The 23664-nt window shown below is 31.4% G+C and overlaps 2 protein-coding genes across 6 annotated transcripts; one reads left to right on the top strand and one right to left on the bottom strand.

Annotated features, from left to right (window-relative positions):
* Positions 1–1089: 1089 nt before the first annotated feature.
* Positions 1090–12984, bottom strand: LOC132737947 (uncharacterized). Of its 3 annotated transcripts, none has more exons than XM_060725331.1 (4): positions 12862–12984; positions 7116–8377; positions 2977–3132; positions 1090–2580 (listed from the first exon to the last, which is right to left on the bottom strand). In XM_060725331.1, the coding sequence occupies exons 2-4, from the start codon at positions 8155–8157 to the stop codon at positions 1955–1957; spliced, it is 1824 nt and encodes a 607-aa protein (XP_060581314.1). In that variant the 5' UTR covers positions 8158–8377; positions 12862–12984; the 3' UTR covers positions 1090–1954. The 3 variants fall into 3 exon arrangements, with proteins under 3 accessions (XP_060581314.1, XP_060581312.1, XP_060581313.1); XM_060725329.1 differs by having other exon boundaries at positions 2974–3132; XM_060725330.1 differs by having other exon boundaries at positions 2974–3132; positions 7116–8373; positions 12862–12922.
* On the top strand, positions 7353–22603 carry LOC132737948 (cytokine receptor-like factor 3). Of its 3 annotated transcripts, none has more exons than XM_060725332.1 (8): positions 7353–7484; positions 13790–13916; positions 15262–15469; positions 17394–17481; positions 17778–17955; positions 18221–18458; positions 19702–19941; positions 20252–22603. In XM_060725332.1, the coding sequence occupies exons 1-8, from the start codon at positions 7468–7470 to the stop codon at positions 20527–20529; spliced, it is 1374 nt and encodes a 457-aa protein (XP_060581315.1). In that variant the 5' UTR covers positions 7353–7467; the 3' UTR covers positions 20530–22603. The 3 variants fall into 3 exon arrangements, with proteins under 3 accessions (XP_060581315.1, XP_060581317.1, XP_060581316.1); XM_060725334.1 differs by lacking the exon at positions 7353–7484 and adding an exon at positions 12941–12982; XM_060725333.1 differs by lacking the exon at positions 7353–7484 and adding an exon at positions 12953–13049.
* Positions 22604–23664: the final 1061 nt, after the last annotated feature.

Below are 23664 nucleotides of genomic sequence, written 5' to 3' on the forward strand. Positions count from 1 at the left end.
GTTTTTACTATATGCATATAGGGAAAATCAATGACCCCCCCCCCCCCGGGGCGGGGCCAATTTTGACCCCAGGGCTTTTATTTGAACAAACTTGGTAGACACACACTAGAAGATGTTTCATGCCAAATATCTAAGCTCTAGCTCTTTGAGTTCTTTAAAAGAAGATTTTTAAGTTTTTACTATATGCATATAGGGAAAATCAATGACCCCCGGGGCGGGGCCAATTTTCACCCCAGGGCTGTTATTTGAACAAACTTGGTAGACACCCATTAGAACATGTTTCATGCTAAATATCTTAGCTCAAGCTCTTTGGGTTCTTTAAAAGAAATTTTTTTAAGTTTTTACTATATGCATATAGGGAAAATCAATGACCCCCCGGGGCGGGGCCAATTTTGACCCCAGGGCTTTTATTTGAACAAACTTGGTAGACACTCACTAGAAGATGTTTTATGCCAAATATCTAAGCTCTAGCTCTTTGAGTTCTTTAAAAGAAGATTTTTTAAGTTTTTACTATATGCATATAGGGAAAATCAATGACCCCTGGGGCGGGGCCAATTTTCACCCCAGGGCTTTTATTTGAACAAACTTGGTAGACACCCATTAGAACATGTTTCATGCTAAATATCTTAGCTCTAGCTCTTTGGGTTCTTTAAAAGAAATTTTTTTAAGTTTTTACTATATGCATATAGGGAAAATAAATGACCCCCCGGGGCGGGGCCAATTTTGACCCCAGGGCTTTTATTTGAACAAACTTGGTAGACACTCACTAGAAGATGTTTCATGCCAAATATCTAAGCTCTAGCTCTTATGGTTTTTTAAAAGAAGATATTTAAAGTTTTTTCTTTCGGTTGCCATGGCAACCAGAGTTTTGCATGGAATTAAATTCTTTGAACAATTTTTAAAGGTGACCACCAAAGGAACATTCCTGTGAAGTTTGGATGAAATTGGCTTAGTGGTTTATGAGGAGATGTCATTTAAAGTAAAAGTTTACGGACGGACGGACGACGGACGGACGACGGACGGACGGACGCCGGACGAAAAGCGATCACAAAAGCTCACCCTGTCACTATGTGACAGGTGAGCTAAAAAACCCATCAGTTTAGATTAAAAACAAATGACATTGTTTTTTAACTTTCAAATTTCGTTTATAATGTAACAACTGCAAACAAATCATAAAAATATCCATTTTTCAGCCCATTGAAAATGTAGGCTTCAACCCCGTTGCTTCAGTTCTAGAATTATAATTGATTGCCAATTTTTATATACTTTAATATAATATACATGTAATAAAACCTTGCTATAGAATATTTTTCCTGGTGAAAGGCTACATTTTAATGATCAGCAAATAACAAACATAACATATTTACAACATCCAAAACAAACACTAGACTTACACTGACACCATGTTTTAAACATAAAAGCACATTAAGTGGATATGGATATGAACAACAGGCAAACAGTTTTGAACACAATGTCATGTTCAATTATTCAAACTAAATGCAATAATTTCAGATCAAATTTTAAAACTCAAAATACTGTATCCGTCAAAAAAGATAAAATAGGAATGTTAAATAATTAGTTACACCTTAAACAATAATTAATTAGCAATAATGTAATTTTGCAAAGTAAAATCAGAGAAGAAATTTAAAACAAACTTCAAAACAAATGCAACCTTAAAAAAAAAATCTTTAACAGTAATGTTTATACTTGTTCAATAAATTTGCTTATCATAAAACTGATGATTAAAGACTTAAAAATGTAAAGACCTTATACATTTTTCTGTAATATTATCACTATTAACAAGAAGATACACATGTACACTCAGAGGTTCAACCATATTTACCCTATATAACATGTGAATCACACTGATACAATGTGAAGGTTAATGCTATCATACATTATGTTTGATTACGTATAATTAATGCACTATATCATCACTAGATATAAACCATCATTAAAGTGCTGTTTCTACTCTATCTGCTTCACCTTCACCAACAGGATCTACAATGTCTACAGCCTCACTTGGCGAGGCGGACGACTGTCCTTGTTCAGGAGGTAATTGTGCTGATTGAGTGGCAGGAGAAGTTGTTACTGAAACTGTGGTCACAGACACTGTCACATTTTGATTGGAAACAAGAGACGGAGATATTTGGATATTTGTAGCATTGGAAGTAGCGTTTGTGTCAACAATAACTGCTGAACCAGTAAATGCAACATCTGCAGGTGCAGCATTTTCTATATCATCATCATCATCCCTAGACAATGAAGGTCGTGAGTGACGTCCTTGAAGAGTGTTACTAGGGTGTGATCTATAGGTTGGCGGTCTAGAGTCTGGGTAGTCACCGCCCTGATTAGGTGGAAATGTAATTTGTATCCCTGCACGAACAGTACTGGCACGTGAACGATATGAAGGAGGAGGGGAACTAGGTAGACTATAATCTTCATCAGGAATGTTTTCAGGATCATATATATCAGGGGTTGGATTTTGCTGGGCTACCATTAACTGATGCTGATACTCCTGCATTGATGCATTATATGATGGTGGTGGACGACGGTACTGAAACTCTGGATACATTGAACCTGAAAATGGTCATTTATACTCTCAATTAAAAGTATCTTCATATTTATACAATAAATTTTGAACACGCTTAAATTGGTTCCCTAGCAACATTAATAATACAAAAGCTTTTTTCTTATTTATTATAAGCATCATGATAATGTTCAGCTGCATTTTCATTTATGAAGAACATCTGGTGCCCTGCTCATAATTATTACAAGCATTCCTAGGTAAAACCACTGACATTATCTAAGTTTTATATTGAATAATTTTTCTCACATTTAAAGTTACTTTATTTGAAATCAACTGCCCTAAAGACCAATCCATGGAGGTCACTTGATCAATTATTACTCTAATTAAAAGATTGAATATTTCTATTTAAGAAAATAATCATAAGCATGCAATGAAATAATTACCACCATGCCATCTTCCATCCCTCCTGTGGTGACGTTGTCGTCTTGATCTTCTGTTGTGCCGAAAATCACCAAGGTTAAAGAGTGCATGTAATGGTTCATGACCTCTTGGTGTACACTTCCATCCAACTCCTACAACAACCACTAGAAGAACACCAAGACCTGAAAGAGAACAGCAACTTATAAAATGGAGTAATGGTAAATCATAAAGGGTAGATCAGAATCTCAAAACATGGCTCAAAACATATCTATGGTATAAACAGCAAAGCCTTACATGTACATTAAACATTATTTTATCATTTTAACTAATGTTAGAAATTTGTAAATATTCACAACCTCTCTACCCTGAAGTGGTCTATTATTTTATAGGTATATGAAAAATTGATGTTAAGTATATACACACTTACGGTAAAAATAACTTTCGTTTGCTATCAATACAGAGCCAAATCATTTATTATCAACATAGTTAAATCCTTCATTTTACCCAATCTGACTTAGGCCCATAATAAGCTGTCTGGAGCTTATTTTAAGTGTTACATTTTATTATAGATTAACTTACAAATTTACAATGCAATGTTGGGTAACATCATTAGTTCATTACATCAATATGGTGGGGTAAATGTTAATGAAAACAAATTATATCCTGCTTATATAGACAGGTTAAATATTAACACAACATAGAATAATACATATTTATAAACTTTCACCCAAACATGGTTTACAGCAGTTCAATCAAGTACACCAAAAGAATAGCTAACTTCAATGTTGGTATATCCTGATGGATTACTGCTAGTTTATTTACTTTATACATCCACAAAAAACATTTCCCACAAGTATTTAATCATTGCTAGGGACAATATATTGAGGTAACTGTATGGTTAACAATATCCTATTTCATTTAAGTATAGCTTAAAAAGGTTTTACTGAGGTTTCTGGTATCAAGTTCTAGATTGCAACTTAAACACAAGTAAAATAAACATTAAGAAAGGCCTGTTAATTATTTTGTACATGACACTTTAAATACAGGTAGAACTAACAGGCAAGGAGTAAAGTCAGCTAATTCCATAAAAACATTTCAAACAAAAATATTTGTTCAATGTCATGTTAACATAAAAGTAAAAATTACCAAAGAAAATTGGCACAATTTAAGAAAACTACATGAATAAAAGCTATTCAGAATGTTTAAAAGTCACCTAATTCAAAATAATTAACTTTTAATTTAGATTACATACTACCTTTAATTACATTCCTGTCAAAAGGAAAAAATGCATGAATAAATTTTCTGCATGGTAAAGTTTAATCATGTTGACTTATCTAAAAAAACTTATATTAATGGTGTATACAGAACTTCCTGGTTAAAAACTGACATTATAATTATAGTTTCTTCAAAGCTCTTAAAGCAATTACAGACAAATATATGAGTATCATATGACAATGAAATCTGTATAAACTTTAAATTTATTTATCTTCTAAATCAAACTTATATTTAACTTATTCTAGATACTAGTGATACCAACTACATGTACATAAAGTCTAAAATATATAAATGTACCTTAAATGGCATTCTCATTGTAAAATTGTAAAAATGTTCAAGTTTTCTTCACTTTATTTAAACTAAACAATTTTTGTATTTTCTAAATTATGTGCTGAGTAAAATAAATGAGCAAATAAATGAGCAAATAAATGAGAAGTAATCATATGCCTGAACAAGTTTATATACTTATTCTTATCATAAATATGATACAACATTACTCTGGCATTGATTGTCATTAAAAGCATCTTTGTTTAAACGATCCTGTATAACAATAGCAGATTTCGTACTGAAAAGGAAGTTAGTATTCCCAAAATATCTGACCAATTTATTGGATTTCAAAAAGTTTACAATACTTTAAATGTCACTAAAATTAAAATTAAAAAGAGTATCAGTTGACCTCGACCGTTATATCCTACCAGTAATAATGATGTGCCAATGTTACCAGTAAAGAACCATACTAGTCTGTATAACTGTAAACTGATCTGAAACTTTTTACCTTGGTCTGACCAATCTTTGCATTTCACGAACTTCCAAAGGGTAAGGGTTGACAACAAACTGAGAGTGCTAATTAGGGCAATTTGATGTAAATTGTGTACCATGACAAAGCAGCTTACTCATTTATTTATCTCTTTATCTTTCGTAAATCTATTTTAGCACAGTAACAACAATTTTCTTTATAGCAAGATGGGCGTAATTCAAGTTTTATTTTAGTCAGGTATATAGATTACTCTCTTTGTAATGCACAAAGTATGTCAAAGCTTTCTTAAAACATTTTTAGAAAACAAAGCTGATAGACTACAAAGCGTGACTATCTGTTAACAAACACAACTTCAATCACTGTTGTTGTAATATTGTATACATTGCCTAGCTTTTATCTCAACGAAATCTGCTATGGCCATATTACCTTTTAACAGTTTCTGGTATAATAAAACGCCCCTAGATATTAATTAATACGTCATAAAATCACCTTAAATAATACCCTGTAGGACATTTTTATGTGATGTTTTGATTTGTTCACTTACATTCAAAATATTTATAGAAGAAATAAATGAAATAAGTCAGTGGTGACATGAAATCAATTCTGATTTATCATACAGTATTATTATATCATTAAAGATAAGATCATCAAGATAAGGTTAGCGGAAAATGTTGATTTTACAATATATACATGATATAAAAAACTAGCATAACTCTGTAAAATGAAGTATACTTATGTGCTGTTTGTGTCAAAGAGAAACTGAGGCACTTATAAAAATAGGGAAAAGCTATAAAAGCTCACATATGGTATGAAAATGTCAATTTTTCATTTAAATGACCCTCTATCCACTTTATATTGAATCAATATAAACTATTTATGCCTAATTACATGTATGTTTATGGTAAATCAAGTTCTTGGTAGACCAGTGCTTCTTATAAATTTTGTAAGAAGACAAGTTACATTTCTCTATAACCAACATCATTTGTAATTAAATTGCCTGTACATCAGTAATTAAATCTTGTCACTACAAAATAAAGTACAGCAGGTAAACCATAAAATCACTATAACTGACATCAGCATACACATATGATATCAGCAATTTATTAATTAAACTGCTTTTCTTTTCCTCAAAACAAATATTTGTTCATCTGTTATTAAAAGATAAAAGTCATCATAAAACAAGAGGTTAGACCTTGACTTATCATTGTGAAGGATTTATGTCCCCATTTACTTGTACAACCTAAAAGTAGGATAAATAAATGTAACAAAGGTCAGAGGTGTGTAACTACTGCTTGCTCTGTCAAACACTGCTAACAGACATGACAAGTATTTGTTACCACATAATGAGCCACTATAGCAAAAACATAATTTTGTTTAATATTATATTTGCACTAAATAACCCTTAAAAGTATATAGACCATAGCAACAGAGATTTATAATAAAGTCTTAAATCGGTAATCACTGAAGTGAAACATTGTAAAATTGTTTGATATATGTAACATTTGAACAAACACAATTGTATAAATTGTCTTGGTCACGTAAAAATAATAACATTAGCCTTGGGATGCAACACAAGCTGTCATTTAGATATACAATCTCTAAACTTCTCATGATTTGCTTGAGCTAAGAAGGGAGATCTATAGACAAAACTTTTGTTTATTTAAAACCTTTTTAACATTGTTGATCTCATTTTACACTCAATTCAATACTTCAGGTATAAAATCAGTTATTGACCCACGCTTTTATTCCTTTTGATGAAACTATCTGAGTCAGCTGAATTAAGATCTGTATCATGAAAACAAACAACAAAGAAACACCTGTACACTTAACTCAAGATGATTTCATGTTTACCTTACAATGACAGTATGTGATAAAAATAAATGTAATTGAGGGGAGGGTTACTTGATGATTTCATATACATGTACTCTTAAAACAGTAGTTTAACATTAAATAGTATAAATAAAGTTATTGTACAAATAAGAAATTTAGTCACTAACAATGCTAACATGTGTAAAATGATGAACACTGGAATTGTGCAAAGTAAGATAGTTTTTGGAATGAGGTACATTGTGTACTCTCATTTCAGTAGTAAAATATCTATCAGAGTAAAACAAAGAAAGAAATGTTACATACCTATAAACATAATGGCTAGGAAGAGGAAGGAGTTTCCTGCAGCATGAAGGGCAGCAAGTACTATGCCTGTAACTACACAGCATACACCAAGTAAAGACAATACCACTAATATCCAACGAAATGATGTCCCTACTGCAAGGCATTTATAACAGGATTCCTTACAAGGCTCTTCACTCATTTGTTGGCTATGCCGATGAGAATGACGTCGTGAACGACCTTGTTGTCGGCGGTCACGATGTCGATGTCTAGAATGCTGTTCTGTATACCTATGACCTTGAGCAATTCTTGGGTCTAAAGGCACTTGTGGTCGCTGAGAACTAGAGGTCTGACGTGATGGAGGAGGAGGTTGAGAATGTGCAACAAGATCAGGTAAGATGTTGCCACCCTGTCTTTGATGGTCAAGACGCGAAACTATTCCAACATTTATGTCTTGAGTTCGAATTTGTCTAGGGTCACCAGATAAAGGCACTGGCTGTGCATGTGCATGGCTGACATTTACATTCACACTAGACTGAGACACTACAGGTGGTGTAAGAGAATGGGAAGAATGTGCCATGGAATACACCTGGGATGGAACCTCTGCAGGTATTCTCCCTGGTACAGTACTTACTGGAATGTGAACTGGTACTTGTAAATTACCAGTACTGGAAGAAAGACTGGAAGCAGCAACAACAGTTTGACCAGGTTCACTAATCCTGTGACTGGTCCTAGGTATATTCCTGTTGGGGTCCAAATTCTGATTCATAGATACATTGTCTTGATTTGGTAGTGATCTTGTGCTGACAGGTCGAGGTAAAGAATCCATAGGATAATCTGGAACAACCGATTCTGGTTCTATTAAGTTTGTTTGACTTGTATTACCTGGCTCATAAATATCAGCAATACCAGCTGTTACGTCTGGATAATTCCCTGAGCTAGAACTTCCTGATCTTGTGTTACTAGATGCACCCTGACCACTTGGAGGAACAGGGGCCATTGGTTTATGTGCATTACGTATATGACCCGGCCCATGCTGGGCAGACCCAGCCGCTGTTCCTGGCATTATTTTCTTAACAAAATTTTCTCACAATTTACTCCATTAAATAACACACTGTACAACTGGTATACAACTTGTCACATTATAAAACTCTATTTATGTGTTCCAACGAAAGGTAGTAAGGTACAGAAATTACATGCTCACAGCCTCCTACAGCTTTTTACTGCCATTTGCCCCAGGAAATGTAAGTTGCACAATTTAAAATCTCACTGCATATGCATGCTACCTGAAGATATACAAAGATAATGATTATACATCAAATAAAACAACTGTCAAGGGTCATAATGTCATTATGCAAGCAATAAAATAAATGATTATACCGCAAGACATTTTATATCACGTCTTCAAGGTATAATTGTTATGTATTTGTTATGCAGCAGAAAATGACATTGATCACATTTGTCCACATTAAAACCTATTGGGGGAGTATGGTAAAACCAGATGGGGGAGTATGGTAAAACTACAAGCTTTAATAATAGTACAATTTCATTTTAAAAGTCTATTTAATACTTAGTTCATCAATAACATGACAATAATTTATGAGCTATAACATATTTACATAATAAAGTAATTTATAAACTATAGAGATATATTAAAACATACAGACATATCTTGAATTTTTCATACAATGGAGACATTTTGTATTACCTATGTTTTATATTAAATAACAATAATGTTACCAATACATGCTTTGTTATAGAGATCTGTCATAAACTCAGATAACATGATCTAAAAATATTTTGTTACTTAAATAATTGTTGTAAAAGTGAAAAATCTTCAAATCACTCTTGTACTTTCTCCTTAAATAATCAAGTAAAAATCATTATTAAAGATAATTTTCCTACAGATATAAAACAGCACGATGTAACATCTTTTTGTGCTGGTGCAATATAAATATTCAAAAATAAAACAAACTTTAAAACTTCATACTGAACAAATATAATATTATCTACAACTAAATAAATCTATTATTCTTTTCTTTAGAACATTTAAATATTGAAGAGTGTCGCAACATACAATATTTTTAGCATAAATCTAATATTTACATCTAACTTATATGGTACTTGTCTTCAAGTTTAACCAAATAAACTTGAACTTAACAAACTCAAGCTACGACAAATTTTAAGCCTCAGATTATCTCACAATATGTGTATCAAGTTCTCTTTATTAAACTTCCTTAAAACCTCCTGGGTCATTAAATGAAATATATCCGATGAACATAACTTTCATACATGATAAAAAATGTAAAGTTTTACCAAAATTCATGTACATGAACTGTGTTGAGTATTATATATTGAACTCCACCCTTAATTTTATGGGATATTTATTGGTTGTATATACAGTATATTTTAAATTTAAATCGTGAGAAAAGCATTGTATAAATGAGATAATTGAAGCAAAGATTTAGCAGAACAAATGATGCATTCAAACATTAATTTGTTTATATCTTTCTAATTTAAGCTTACTACATGATGTTCTAATTTTATGTATTTTATGTATAATGAATCTTTTATTATTTCTGCATCAAATTTTTTATTATTTATTTGTTTATTATAAAATTGAAGAAATAGGAATTTTATTAAGTAATTTAATTAAATATGGTCATATTGAATGAAACATTTTCAAGAGTATAAAATACCATAAACCCTTATAGGCTTGTTTTCATTTTCAGAGTCCAAAATAACTACATGTCAAATGCATATTATACCAAATATAGCCTTATTTTCATTTTCAAAGACCAAAAATCAGTATCAAATCCTTATCATACTTGAAGCAACAAATAAAGTTCTGTCAAAATGTTACAAAATGGTGATATGAAATAAAGGTCATTACTAAGAACAATACTGATTCTATTGAACTTGTATGCAGCTGAAAAACATAAATCGGACTCCGACACTTGGCTAGAATCACATCACATCCAAGGTTTGATAGATTAGTACTTGTCAAATAGAACAATACTGATTTATTGAACTAGTATGAAGCTGTAAAGCCTATACCCGACTTTGCTTTTACATCATTCAACTTAGGTTTGAAAGCTGTGTACGGGTCCAGTAGAATTCAGTATTCTACTAAATAATGTATAATATGCCAGCCCGTAGTATTTTATAAATGAAAGTTACGCATAATGGATATCATTTTTTTCATAGAATTTTCCAACATTGGCATTTACCATTTACAAAGCAGAAGTTCAATGAATTATATTTATTTCTAACCATTTTAATTTGATATCTGATCAGTTAGCTGTCAGGTGAATTCTAAAAAAATTTCCATTTAACAACCAAAAAAGTTTACTTAGAAATACAAATAGCAATCTGATGTTTTCTTGACGAAAAGGTATATGTATGACCTAGGATGTCCTACATAGCCTTATAGAAACTAAGCCTTTTGTATTGAAATGAACCAAGTAACAATTAAGCTTGCTGGATTTGTTGAACTGATGAAAACTGAGAGTAAACCATTGCTTTACAAAAAATTTCAGTGTATATAAACGACAAGAATTTTTAAATGCCGTGTAGAGGAAGAACTACACTTAACCTATAGCTCTTCAGCGCTTCTTATGTAAAATTCTTCCAAGTATAATTCCCAATAACCGTAAATTATACCATACCCAGACTATGGTATAATTTTCAGTTTTGAAGATCGAAGGAGTAAGTGTTTCTGGGCGGAGCTATAGGTTAAAACAGATACACCATTGGTGCGTTGACGATTTCTGGGTTTGCGTAAATTATACCATAATCGCGTGACCTTTCTTATGCAACCTCACTCGACTTCGTCTCGTGAGGTTAAGGCATAAGAAAGGTCATGTGATTATGGTATAATTTACGCAAACCCAGAAATCGTCAACGCAGCAATGGTATATCTATTACATGTATAATGTATTGCATTAAATTTTACTAGTATTTGGAAAGAGTAACTTATAATCAGACAGTAACATTTTTGTTAATTGATTCATTATAAAAGTGATATCTTAACTTTTGAAACACTCTCTTAGATTATGTAACTTGTATATAACTATGTGTTTTAACTATGTCATTGTTGTCAAAAATGTATTTATATATTGGTTGATGTTGATGTGCTGTATATGCATAAGACTGAATAAATTTTCTGTTCTGTTCTGTTCTGATATCCATCAGGTATTTGATGTAACAATTACAATAGCAATCAACAATGTGATTTCAGGTAAATGGTGTTGAAAGGTTTTCCACACTTACTGACCAAACACCATACATCCAGTATAGATAACAATGTCACTTTAATCACCAATCAAAACAACATTATAATACCTTAACAATTTTATACATCATACTTAGTTACAGTAGGTAATGCACTATTTATGATAAAATATGCCTGTATCTTCATTGTATTAGACCTGCTGATTAATCCTTTAAAAGGATACAGTGCCTAATTGTTATTTTAAGATTGATTAAATGTAGCAATATATAAGCCTGAACCTCTAAACCAGTGTTTTCATCCTACAGGTATAAAACAGATTATAGCAAAAAATATTCTTCATGTACTAAATTACTAACAAATCTGTAATGATTATGTAATGAACCGTATACTATATGTTTATATAATTTCTTTATAGTGTTATACATTTCAGTCAATACACTCTTGCCACCTTACTCATGAAAAGCTTTACATTATGAATGGATTCATTAATTGTGTCAGCATACAACTGTATACAGACTTAAGTCAATACATGAAACTGAAAATCAAAAATCATTGACAAATTCAAATATTCTCCTTTGAACTTGGTCCTCTATCATAGCTTCCCTTAAAACCTAATTAAATAACCCTAAAATGCACCATTGTCAAAATAATATTTGATATTACTACTGCAAATTTTATTACTACAGATTTTTATCCCCTCCCCTAACCTCGAATAAGTATTTTGCTTATATTTTGCTATAAGACTTCTTATAGCTGTAATATAATCTGCTGTAATAAGTTCAGAAAAAATTACAAATTGCAATCTTGAAATTCCATCTATCTACCATTCAGGGGTTTGCCCAAACAAGTAAACACATTATTGCTAGTGGCATGTTCCCAAAGTAAAAAATAAGGTGACTAATGATGTAGATGCAATGCAATCTGGAAATATTTGAGGAAAAAAAATTAAGTTTTAAGTTTAACTATGCACAACCATTTATTATAACTAATTATAAAGATAATTTATTAGATCTATAACTATTAGAATAACATTACTTATACCTGCTGAAAAAAATATGATAATTTTGTCTTTTATTATCTTTATTAATTAAAAGAATATCTTGAACTGAAACATTTTTTTTCTATAACTGCTAAGGCAGATTGCAATTCTATTTTTGCTAATATTTATCAAACACCTGTCTTTATTTATTGTACATGGATATTGATGTACGTAGGCCTACTGTACTGGTATTGCACATGATCATCCAAATAATCCATTGATATATTCCATACTCTTAAAAATTACCTTTGAAACGTTTGTTTTGCATAGCAAACTATTAAACGGATTATTAAGTGCCACACGTGTCTTGTTGCCTTTGTGCCAATAATAATTGATCAAGCGTGAAATAAATAACAAACACAAACTTGCCTATAATAAACTGATCCAATAACTGAGTTTTAACAATAAAATTCATCCATATTAAAGATTTTAGGAATGCAAAATAATTTAGATATAAATTACTATATGTCTCACAGAAAACATTAAATGGCAATTACCGAAAATTGATTCTTCCTTTGACGATCTTGCTTTGTCTGATCACCTGTATTTTCGTTTCCGTGTTTTCTCGCAACTCGCAAGATTTCACGAGAGTCAATGGCCGCCTCCACGTAAAAAAGTGTAAATTTATTATTTGAATACTTGACCGTCCTTCCAACAAAAGCGTTTGTCAACCGATCAATTTAAAGCAAGTTTTGAATATAATCATATTTCTATCTGAATTTATGCCTAATATATAAATATATATAATCTTCATTGATTAGCAATGATAGTGAAAATATCCACTCCCCACCCACTGGCCCAGTATACACTTGAACCAAGTTTGCTAAAAATGTTAGCTAAAATGTTAATTTATGGTGTTGGTTGCTTGTTAAACCTCAGGATCACGGCAGTAAGCCACATAATAATTTCAATTTTATTGAGCACAGTTCAGCCACTGCAGGCTGTCAAGGACACCAAGTAGTTTACCAAGTATCAGATATATTTTTGCAAGGAATTGATAACGTCTGTGCATGCTAGAGCAGAATCATTAGAAAGAAGTTTGTGACCTGCACCATCCTGGAATCGGACCAACTGACCACAGTCCAACACACCTATTGAGCTCACCGGACAGTTAAAATGTTGATTTATTTATTATTGAGGTTCTTTATACCACAGGCACAAGTATCGGACCTGGGAAGAAAAAATATGACCAGATTGATAAAAAACCCTGTGTTCATCTTAAATGTGTAAAAACAAAAAAAATGTAAAATATGACACCCTTTATAAATATTCTATATGTTAAGAGAAGGCCGAAAACTACTACATGTATGTCATGTATTCTGTTTAAATGAGATCTTTCTCTATGTTAATTATAACAATTAACAGCACCAGTATCTTGATTTACCATTTATATATTTATTGTTAATCAGGATATTTTTTTTACAGTATAACAGTGACAATGTGTGATGCAGATGAACTTGTACAGAATGTTATTGATACCATTGATAATGCCAGTGTACAGAAACATGGTCTTACAGAACAGCTTAACTCACTAAATCAAGCCAAACAACAGGTAAATATATTATCACACAAGTTAAACACTTGTGGTATTAGCACATGCAAATGCAGAACTATGCTTCCTTAATTAGACCAATCTGTAAATCTGTGGGCATAGACCACCGTGCATATCCAGTAACGCAGGAATGTGCAATTATCGGAAAAGAAATGCCGAATCTGTGCATTGCTATTGTCAAAACGAATAACACAGTAAGTAAACAAACCAGAATATTTTATTCTAAATCAAATTTAAAGAAATTAATTAGCACACACGGCTGCTACTACAAATTATACTTTAACCAGCATTACAAATTTTTTCAGGAATGTGTTATTGTCTTAGATAATTGGTGAGAATGACAACCTGATTACCATTTTGAAGGTGTCTTTTAATTGTGTTTCGTCAAAATAAATATGTACATTTAACATATTTAAGATTTTATTTTTTCCTATTCTGTATACCCAAGACATTTGTCAAACTAAAGTATCATATAACAATAGAAGGAAGCTGGTAATACTTTCAATGAGATAACTGCCGTTGCTTCAGTGTTTCATTCACAAATTCAGCGTTACTTTGTAAAAATGGTCCCAATTACGTTTTATCTGCTAAATTTAATGTAATGATATGAGTAGATTGGAAAATGTCTCAGGTACACTGAATATAAAAAAATCATAAAGTTATATGTATGTTATTGTATTTAGAGATATCAATGAAACTAAAAATCGCCATCAATAGGCTAGTCAGGTAGTCATTTTCACGAATGATCTTGAAAAATATACATTATCATGAAAATATTTTTTATGAGGTTTAAAGTACATGTATAATGTCACAGCAACCGTATGTGCTGACTCATTTCTTTCAATTTGGTGTACAATATAAAAATATTGGTCCATTTACTTATCATGGTGCTCGTTTTAGCTACTAAATTGCACAATTCTGCATTACTTATGCACAATTCCTGCTTTATTTGCACATTCCTGGGTTACTGGATATACACGGTGTAGACACTTCATTGTTACCTGCTTGATATATGTATAAAACTAACAATCGTCAGTTACAGGCAGTCACCCTATGTCATCCTAAATATAAAAATTGTGCAGGAAAGATTTCCATAGCAACATTTCTTCTGTATTTATTGTAATATTTACCAAATAAGGCTTACATTCCCAGGAGATAGTACCACCAAGATAAATGAATGGATATTAATTGACAAAGAAATAAGTAAACCATTTTTCAAAATTTGTAAGAGGCTTTACTTTATTATGTTACTATTCTTTTAAAGAAAATGAAAAGGAAGCAAGTGTGTTCATATTTATAAACTATTTAGTTTGATGCATAATGAAAGAAAATTATTTAATTGCAGATACAACATAGTTCTAAGATTGCATCAGAGCAAGTGAGGAACCATTTTGAGAACTTACGGAAAATTTTAAATGAGTCATTGGAGGAAAGGATGTCAGAAATGCTGGCAGAAGTTCAGGCTCTAGAAAAATCTAATCTTGAGCCCCTTAACCAGTGTGCTGACATGATCAATCTTTCTCTAGAGGATGCAGCTTCTTGTATTAGTGAAGGTTACTTTTTTCTTCACACAATGTTTGTATATATTATCTTTATCCTTACTATTCTAAAGAAATTAGAAAATTGTGCAGGGACAAAGTGACCAGAGGCATTTCTAATTTCAATAGAACAGTAAAAGATGAATACTAGGCTCGTACTATACATAGTGGGCAAGTTTATTTGGCCGATAAGATATGACTGGTTGATTCAGTAAGCTTAGTTATTACACATTCTATGTACATGTCTTAACAGAAAGAAGAATATGTAGTTTGGTGATATTTGACAACTACTCACTTGCAATATTTACAGATGGATCTAAAATAACGACAACAATAATGGGCTTATGGCCACTTTGATTAATACATGTAGATGCATGAAAATTGATGCATCACGGTTATTTGTGTAAAATGTAACTCAATTTGACTGATGTTAAGATCCGTCATGCAGGGTAAATAACCCTGTATTGCAAGGTAGAAATAGTCCTTCCAGCACTGGTACCAAGTGTGTTCTTTTTTGTTGTGTCGCCTTGAAAAAGGCGACATATAGGGGTTACTTTTGTCGGCGGCGTCGTTGTCGTCGTCGGCGTCGTTGTCGGTGTCGTCGTCGTTGTCGGTGTCGGCGTCGGCGTCCCCTAAAGCTTGTCCGGAGCATAAGTCAGTCATTATAAGTTGGATTGACTTCAAACTTGGTATGCATGCTTCTCATAATGACCCGAAGTGCAGTGCACAAGAACAAGTACTCTGTACTCCTTATTTTTTGAGTTATTGCCCTTTGTTTATTTTCATACTTTATTTTTGTCCGGGCCATTTCTCCTTAAGTATAAAATATTTGGACTTGAAACTTCATAGGATGATAGATCTCATTAAGAAGAAGTGCAGTGTACAAGAACTGGTACTCTGCATTTCTTATTTTTTGAGTTATTGCCCTTTGTTAATTTTCATACTTTATTTTTGTCCAGGCCATTTCTCCTAAAGTATAAAAGCTATGGACTTGAAACTTCATAGGATGATAGATCTCATTAAGAAGAAGTGCAGTGCACAAGAACTGGTACTCTGCATTTCTTATTTTTTGAGTTATTGCCCTTTGTTAATTTTCATACTTCATTTTTGTCCAGGCCTTTTCTCCTAAAGTATAAAAGCTATGGACATGAAACTTCATAGGGTGATAGATCTCATTAAGAAGAAGTGCAGTGCCCAAAAACTGGTACTCTGCATTTCTTATTTTTTGAGTTATTGCCCTTTGTTAATTTTCATACTTTATTTTTGTCCAGGCCATTTCTTATAAATTATAAAATCTTTAGACTTGAAACTTAATAGGATGATAGATTTTATTGATAAGAAGTGCAGTGCACAGAAACTGCTGATCTGCATTTCTTATTTTTTGAGTTATTGCCCTTTGTTGATTTTCAAATTTCATTTTTGTCTTTGCCATTTTTCTCTTAAACTATATTGTTCACAAGGCGACACATCCGACTCGCGGAGTTCTAGTTTTGTTTTTAAATTTGTATGAAAATGATGCCTATTTCTCGCGTAAACTTCATCTCTTTACAAAGAGGACGGACAAATGGCAACCTATTTCTCGCGTAAACTTCATCTCTTTACAAAAAGGACGGACAAATGGCAACCTATTTCTCGCGTAAACTTCATCTCTTTACAAAAAGGACGGACAAATGGCAACCTATTTCTCGCGTAAACTTCATCTTTTTACAAAAAGGACGGACAGATGGCAGGATTTACTTAAAATTGAATAGGCATGTAGTTACATTGTGTATGTGCTGAATGTAAATAGTTTGAGACAAATTCTTCAAAGCCAGTTTCCACTTTGATATACTATTGGGATCACTTTAATATGAGTAGTAGGTATGAAATTAGATTATACCTGGTAGGGGACCACTGCATGTGTCATGTTATAAAGGTCCTTTGTACTTTTGTTTTGCAGGCAAGACCTTATTAGCAAATGGACCAGAAACTGACATAGATGCTTTATTAAAATTTAAAGATGCTCCCCACACAAAAGATCTCCATGAGTAATATCTTTTTAATAACTCTTTTTTTGTTACTGTTTATAAATATTCAATTATAGACATTGTTAATCTTTCATGTTATCTTTTCTTCATACTGAAATCATCCTACAAACTGAAAATTTTCGATGTGGTTCAACTAAGAATGACTATGTTAATGGACATAAAGGATAAATGTTATCCTTAAAATTTATGTTAAAGTAAGAATAATGATAATTATGTCTGTGAGAGTATTAAAAACCTACACCACTGTACAATGTATATGTTTTTCAGTCTCATCAATATCAGTGATTTTATTACAGATTGCCAGAAGTTCCTAGTCTGTCAGAGGTAGCATTTATTAGTGTGAACTTTGTAGAGGGAGTTGCAAACAGATTTCAAGATCTGATTGCAGATGAGGGGAGAGTATCTGACCGTGCACCAGTCAATATCACAGAGGTGGAGGAGAGACCAGGAGCTCTACTTGTGACTTGGGAAGAGGTTAAACATTAACTTTTATTTATTATAGATGAGAACTTTTTGATGTCGGATTATTTCAAAATACTTGGTGTACCAGATGTATCACTGTAACTGACATTCTTCTTTCTGTGAAATATAATATTTAAAGTTATTTTAAGATGAATATATTTGCCAAGCTTTCTTGATTCTATACAAGGGGGAATATACTTTATTTCAAAAGATTGACTACATTTATTATGGATTTTTCCTTTATGAATATACATGGATAACATTGATGGTATTATAGGAAGACGATGAAACTGAAGCTAGTGAATTCCGTTTACAATATTGTTATGGTGAAATAACTGCATGGGATGTTGGAAAGGCAACATTTAACACTGTATACACAGGCTCTAACACAACACATCTAGTTAAACGTCTCCGCTATAACATGCCATATTCTTTCCGTGTTAGCTGTCGTATAGATGATCACTGGAGTACATGGAGTGTACCTAGAGTAGCCCAGACTCGTATACCACCATATCGTAAGTGTATCCTGTTGTTGTAGTATTATATAACTTGTGCTGTGTGACTTCTCTACCAGATTCTAATTTGAATTTAAAGTTTTACGATTTTTATAAGTACCTTAGATCTGAGTTACTATTTTACATCTGTATCTCAAGTGAAGGAATCTGTATATGATTCCTAGCTGTGTCTTTATTTCATTAAAGCTGCATAGTAAGTATTTCTTTCTTATGTGATCTTGATGTTGATTATCTGCTAGATTCTTCACATGAATTATTTGTAGAGCTGTCATCGATAGAGACGATATAGATGTATCTTTCATATTTTTTTTTGTTTATAAATAATTGATCCACATCTGACAAAATCGATAATTTTGATTTATTATTTAAATGCCTATAAATTATGAAAATTCAATCAAAAATATACAAAAGCAGGTGGCCATGTCTAACACTAAGCTGTTGTTAAATATAGGACACATTTCATAGCAGTGATAACAAAAATGGTCGGAAAAAAATCATGCAAAGGATAGTTATAAACAGGACATTAGATATTTGTATAAACAGAACTTGTATTTTATAAAAATCATTTAAACAGGTATGAATGTGAAGTGTATACAAGAAATTAGGAGTAATTATGGATATATCAGTGTGACACCAATATTTGGCATCTGATATTGATGTACCCTCAATATGCTATGCACTGAATCAATGACAGCTCTTATTATTTGAGTCAGCTATTTTGACAAAAAAATTTTAACTTTTTGGAGGTTATGAAAAATATAACCAGAATTAATGTAAGAATATGTCAAATTGTTGGATTATAAACATTGATATTTGCCTTTGCAGGCCACTTGCAGAAATATTGAAATATACATGTATGATCTGAATCAAGAATAATTTGTTAATAAAACAATTTGATTGATAATCAGAAAACGAGAACATTTTGTTTCTTTTTACAAATTCATCATTGTATGTATATGTAGCTGTATGCTTCCATGAAAAATAGAAATGTATTTTGTTTATCTTTCAAATCTTTTTTAGAGTTAAAGACTCAGAATTAGTCATACCATATTAAGTCTAAATTGAGATGATATAATCCTCTATTTAGGAAAAGAAATATTATGAAAATGCTATTTACAATATGAAGTATATTAAAAAAAAGTCTGTGTATCTTTTCATCATCTAATTTAGAACAAAATAAAATTTAAAGTTTCATAATTAGCACAAAAGTATATACATAATACTGTTCATTAATATGATACAGAATGGGATGAAAATACTGAGGGATATTCAACAAGCAATGAGAACAGAACTGGTACACGATGCAATGGATTGACAAGAGTCTTATATTCCAAGAGTCAGTGTTACCGTGCTGGATTCCAGTTATCATTCCGAATCTTGGATTCCGGAGAGAAGTCACCGTTTGATGGATTAGGTATAGCTGTCACCAATGATGATATTGATACCATGAAGAGAGAGGGTGCGGTCTTTCTTGCTTGTGATGGTAAGATAAAACATTGTTGTTTATATATAATCATTGATTAAATTGATGAAGTTGTATTTAACAAACTATTTACCTTATTGGAATATTGCTGTATTCAGTTTAATTCTTAACTATTAATAACGGCCTTCGGCCCATGCACAAACAGAATACATGACAAAATATTAATGTAGAGTGCAGATAATCAATAATCTTTTGGTATTTGATATTTATAGTTCAGGTAATTGAGAAATGCAATATTTGAATTTTGTGTTTCGTTGTATGAAAAAAATAGAATATAAATGATCTAACTTGTTTATACCTTAATTTATAGGAACAGTGTTTATAGATGGACAGGAAATGAAAACAAGACTTCCATGTTTAACTCGTAATTCCAGTATTTCCATAGAAACTGAAACATTACCAAATGGAAAAGTTCGTGTTAGTGTTCAAGTTGGGGATAAAGAGCTTACATTTGATTGGAAGGTAGATAAACTTGTTACACTTGGAATGATTGGTGGACTTGGTATGACTCCTCTCACAGAATCTACACAGTGCTTCTTCTTTGGAATGATCTTCAGTCATGAAGACTGGAAAATCAGTGTAGAATGACATGGCATTTTTATGTATAAATGTTGAAGTTTGTGCATGAATAATATATGAACAAATTTATATGTGTGTGATGATATAGTCAGTTTATTTATCTTCAAAGCAGTATATAGTTTATTAATATCTTATATAATCCTACCAGTAGCTAATTGATTTAAACAGTTTATGAATAAAAGATACAGTAACCTTCTTCGTTTATGCTACAGATCTGCTATTGTATGAATTGATATTGAATTTATGCCAAAAGTTTGCAGCTTTGAACTATACTCATATAAAAGATACAATGTATTTTTAGCTTTATCCCACCGAAAAGAAGTGTAGAATTAGTACTGTCAGTTTTATCTATTTAATAATTTTGGACAGTTTAAGTTATTTGGATGTATTAACATTTTATGGGCATTGATATTACAGTTCTTAGATGCACTTACAGTATCTGATGTAATTTTCCAATATTTTACTTAGTAAAGATCCTGTTATATAGTCATATATCACACATGTCAGTTTAACCTCATGATATTTTGTTTTATGTAAACAATAAGCTCACATCTTTGATCTGGAGTGATTATTTTATACTTTTTACAAAAAGTCTAGTCTCTACATACTTGCACATATATTTGTATCTTTCACAATGCTTTTATTATACCCCCGAATCAATTTCGGTGTACAATGTTATGCAACTGGTTTTCCGTGGTGTCCACTCTTCTGAACCGAGGGAAGGAAATTTAACTAAATTGGCAGAAATGTTAACAGTAATGAGGAAAATAAGTTTAAAATATTTTTCATACGAATTTCATGAGTGGTCTTTTCTCATTAAAAGATTACTTTTGAACACTCGAACAAATTTCATTGAGGCGTATATTTCTCTACTTTTAAGAAACTTTTTTATTGTACAAGTTCCAATAAAGTGTTCAGAGGGAGAAACTATTGTGACTTGGATATTGAAACTTTTATGGGTTAAGAAAATAGATCTGTAATATTTCAATTGTAATGTTTTGTTTTTATTTAGTTAATTTATGTCTCTGTGTATTATATGACTTGAATGTGTGTTTATTTTAATTTTGCTCAAGAAATAACTATGATCTGGACCATAGTACATATTACAGGACCAATTTATTGTAACAGTCTGTTATATTGATTTATGTTGTAGAATCTCTTAGTCATCATTGATCTCATAATTCTGTTCCATAATTCACTTTGAACATATGTCTTTGGATCCATTTCTCCTTATTTAGTTATATATTAATGGTATTTTATGCTCATATTCGATAGTTCCATATTTGAAAGTAGTGATAATTGCTATGCAGTCTCTTTTCAATTTAGAATAAACATGGTGTAAGTAGAACAGACATGATGTGATCATATAAACTCAAACACAATATGATACATTGTATCATTTAAAAAAAAAAATTATATTTTTTTTTAATAAAAGAAAGGCCCAAGTTAACAACTTGACCATCAATTGGGAATGCAGCTTCTCAAACATAGTTTTTTTATTGTCTATTTAATTTAGACATATTCTGATTAATAAATTTCTGTAATAAAAGTGTTTTCTACAAAGATGAGCATAGCATATCTTTAAAATAAACATCCAAGATACATCATTATCAAATGGATTGAAAACTTACATGTATGTGAAGTTAATCACCATTTTTTGTTATAAATGAAAATATTTCTCTTTCACTGTTTATTAAATGTCAAATTTTAATTGTATTTAAAACAATATATCAGATAAGAAGTGTGAATGATGTACATATAGGAAAACAACATAATTTCATAGTAAAAAGCAACAGCTGTTTCAATCAAACACATCTATTATTATTTAATAAGCTTGAACAATTGAACCATGTAATATTATAAGTTTTTGTAAGACTGTACAACATTTGTGATAATCAAGTATATTTATTTGTGTAGAGATTTTCTGTATGTTTGTATGTGTTCAGTTTCTGGTGCTATGTATCAATAGGTGCTTCTTATGTGCTTCCTTTGCTAGGTTTGCTCAATGTTTTATATGTGGCAATAATGGTATATAGACAAAACTAGCTTGCCTTAACGTTTACATGTATTTGTATTTATATTATCACTTTATTTTGCTGAATGTCAAATTTTTTACCCCTTGCATTTGCAAAAATTTGTCTTCAAGTTATACATCATTTAAAAAAAATAGACAGGTGTTGAGTTGACAAATATCTTAGCAGGCACTTACAATGTGTTTACATGCTGTTTTTGTAAAACAATCAAGAATTTCTACAATTTACTTCAGCTTTTGATTAAATAAGTCACAATTTATGTATACAACCTTATAAACCCTTACCCTGCTGAAATAAGAATTTATTTGTCTTTGCCTCCAGTATAGAGCCTGTCAGCTAGGCCAGCATGGACACACCCATGTAGTTTGATGCAATCCTTTACTGGTGGTTCACTAACTTTTATTTCTATATGCCTAAAGTTGCTCAACAAGTTAAGCAGTTCAGTAGGTTAAGGACATACACTTGAAATGTTCTGCTGAAGTATACAGATAGTAGGTATTGCTTTCTTAATGTGCTATTTTAACATAACTTTATGGTATGCATATTTGTACAGTTTGTTGTTTCAATTTGAAGTTTAATTACTAGAGTTTCTTAGATACTGTTATTCTGTGATTAATCTATGTGCCAAAATTTATATTGTTTTGTTAACTCTTGCAGTCTGTTAACACTTGTATTTGTCCTTAGATTTGAAGTGGTTTATTTTACAGATGATTGTTAAAGAATGACTATATATTGAAGGCTTATGTGAGATGTTTGATGACTATAGCATGTGTTGTTACAGGCTGTTATGTCAGTGAAATAATTGTTAGCTGATTAGTGTGGTGGTATTTTTTTGTGACAATAATTGAAGTCAGAAATGAAAATGCTGCCCCCTAACTATTAGAATTGATGAGATTTTACTTGTTTTCTAAATTTTTAATGTAGAATTCATAGAGTTTGATGCAAAATAAGAGACTTTTTCATTTAACTTTTAAGAAATCCTCATAAGTTTACAAGTCTTTTTTATCACCTGAAATACTTACTCATACTGTTTATTGAATTTACTATTGCAAATTAGAGAAAGTCAATTTGACAGATTTCTTGTTAATATTATCATCTTGATTTCACTCCA

This window comes from Ruditapes philippinarum, unplaced genomic scaffold, assembly GCF_026571515.1.
Source record: "Ruditapes philippinarum isolate M1 unplaced genomic scaffold, ASM2657151v2 ctg3939_1_1_1_1, whole genome shotgun sequence".
NCBI lineage: Eukaryota > Metazoa > Mollusca > Bivalvia > Venerida > Veneridae > Ruditapes > Ruditapes philippinarum.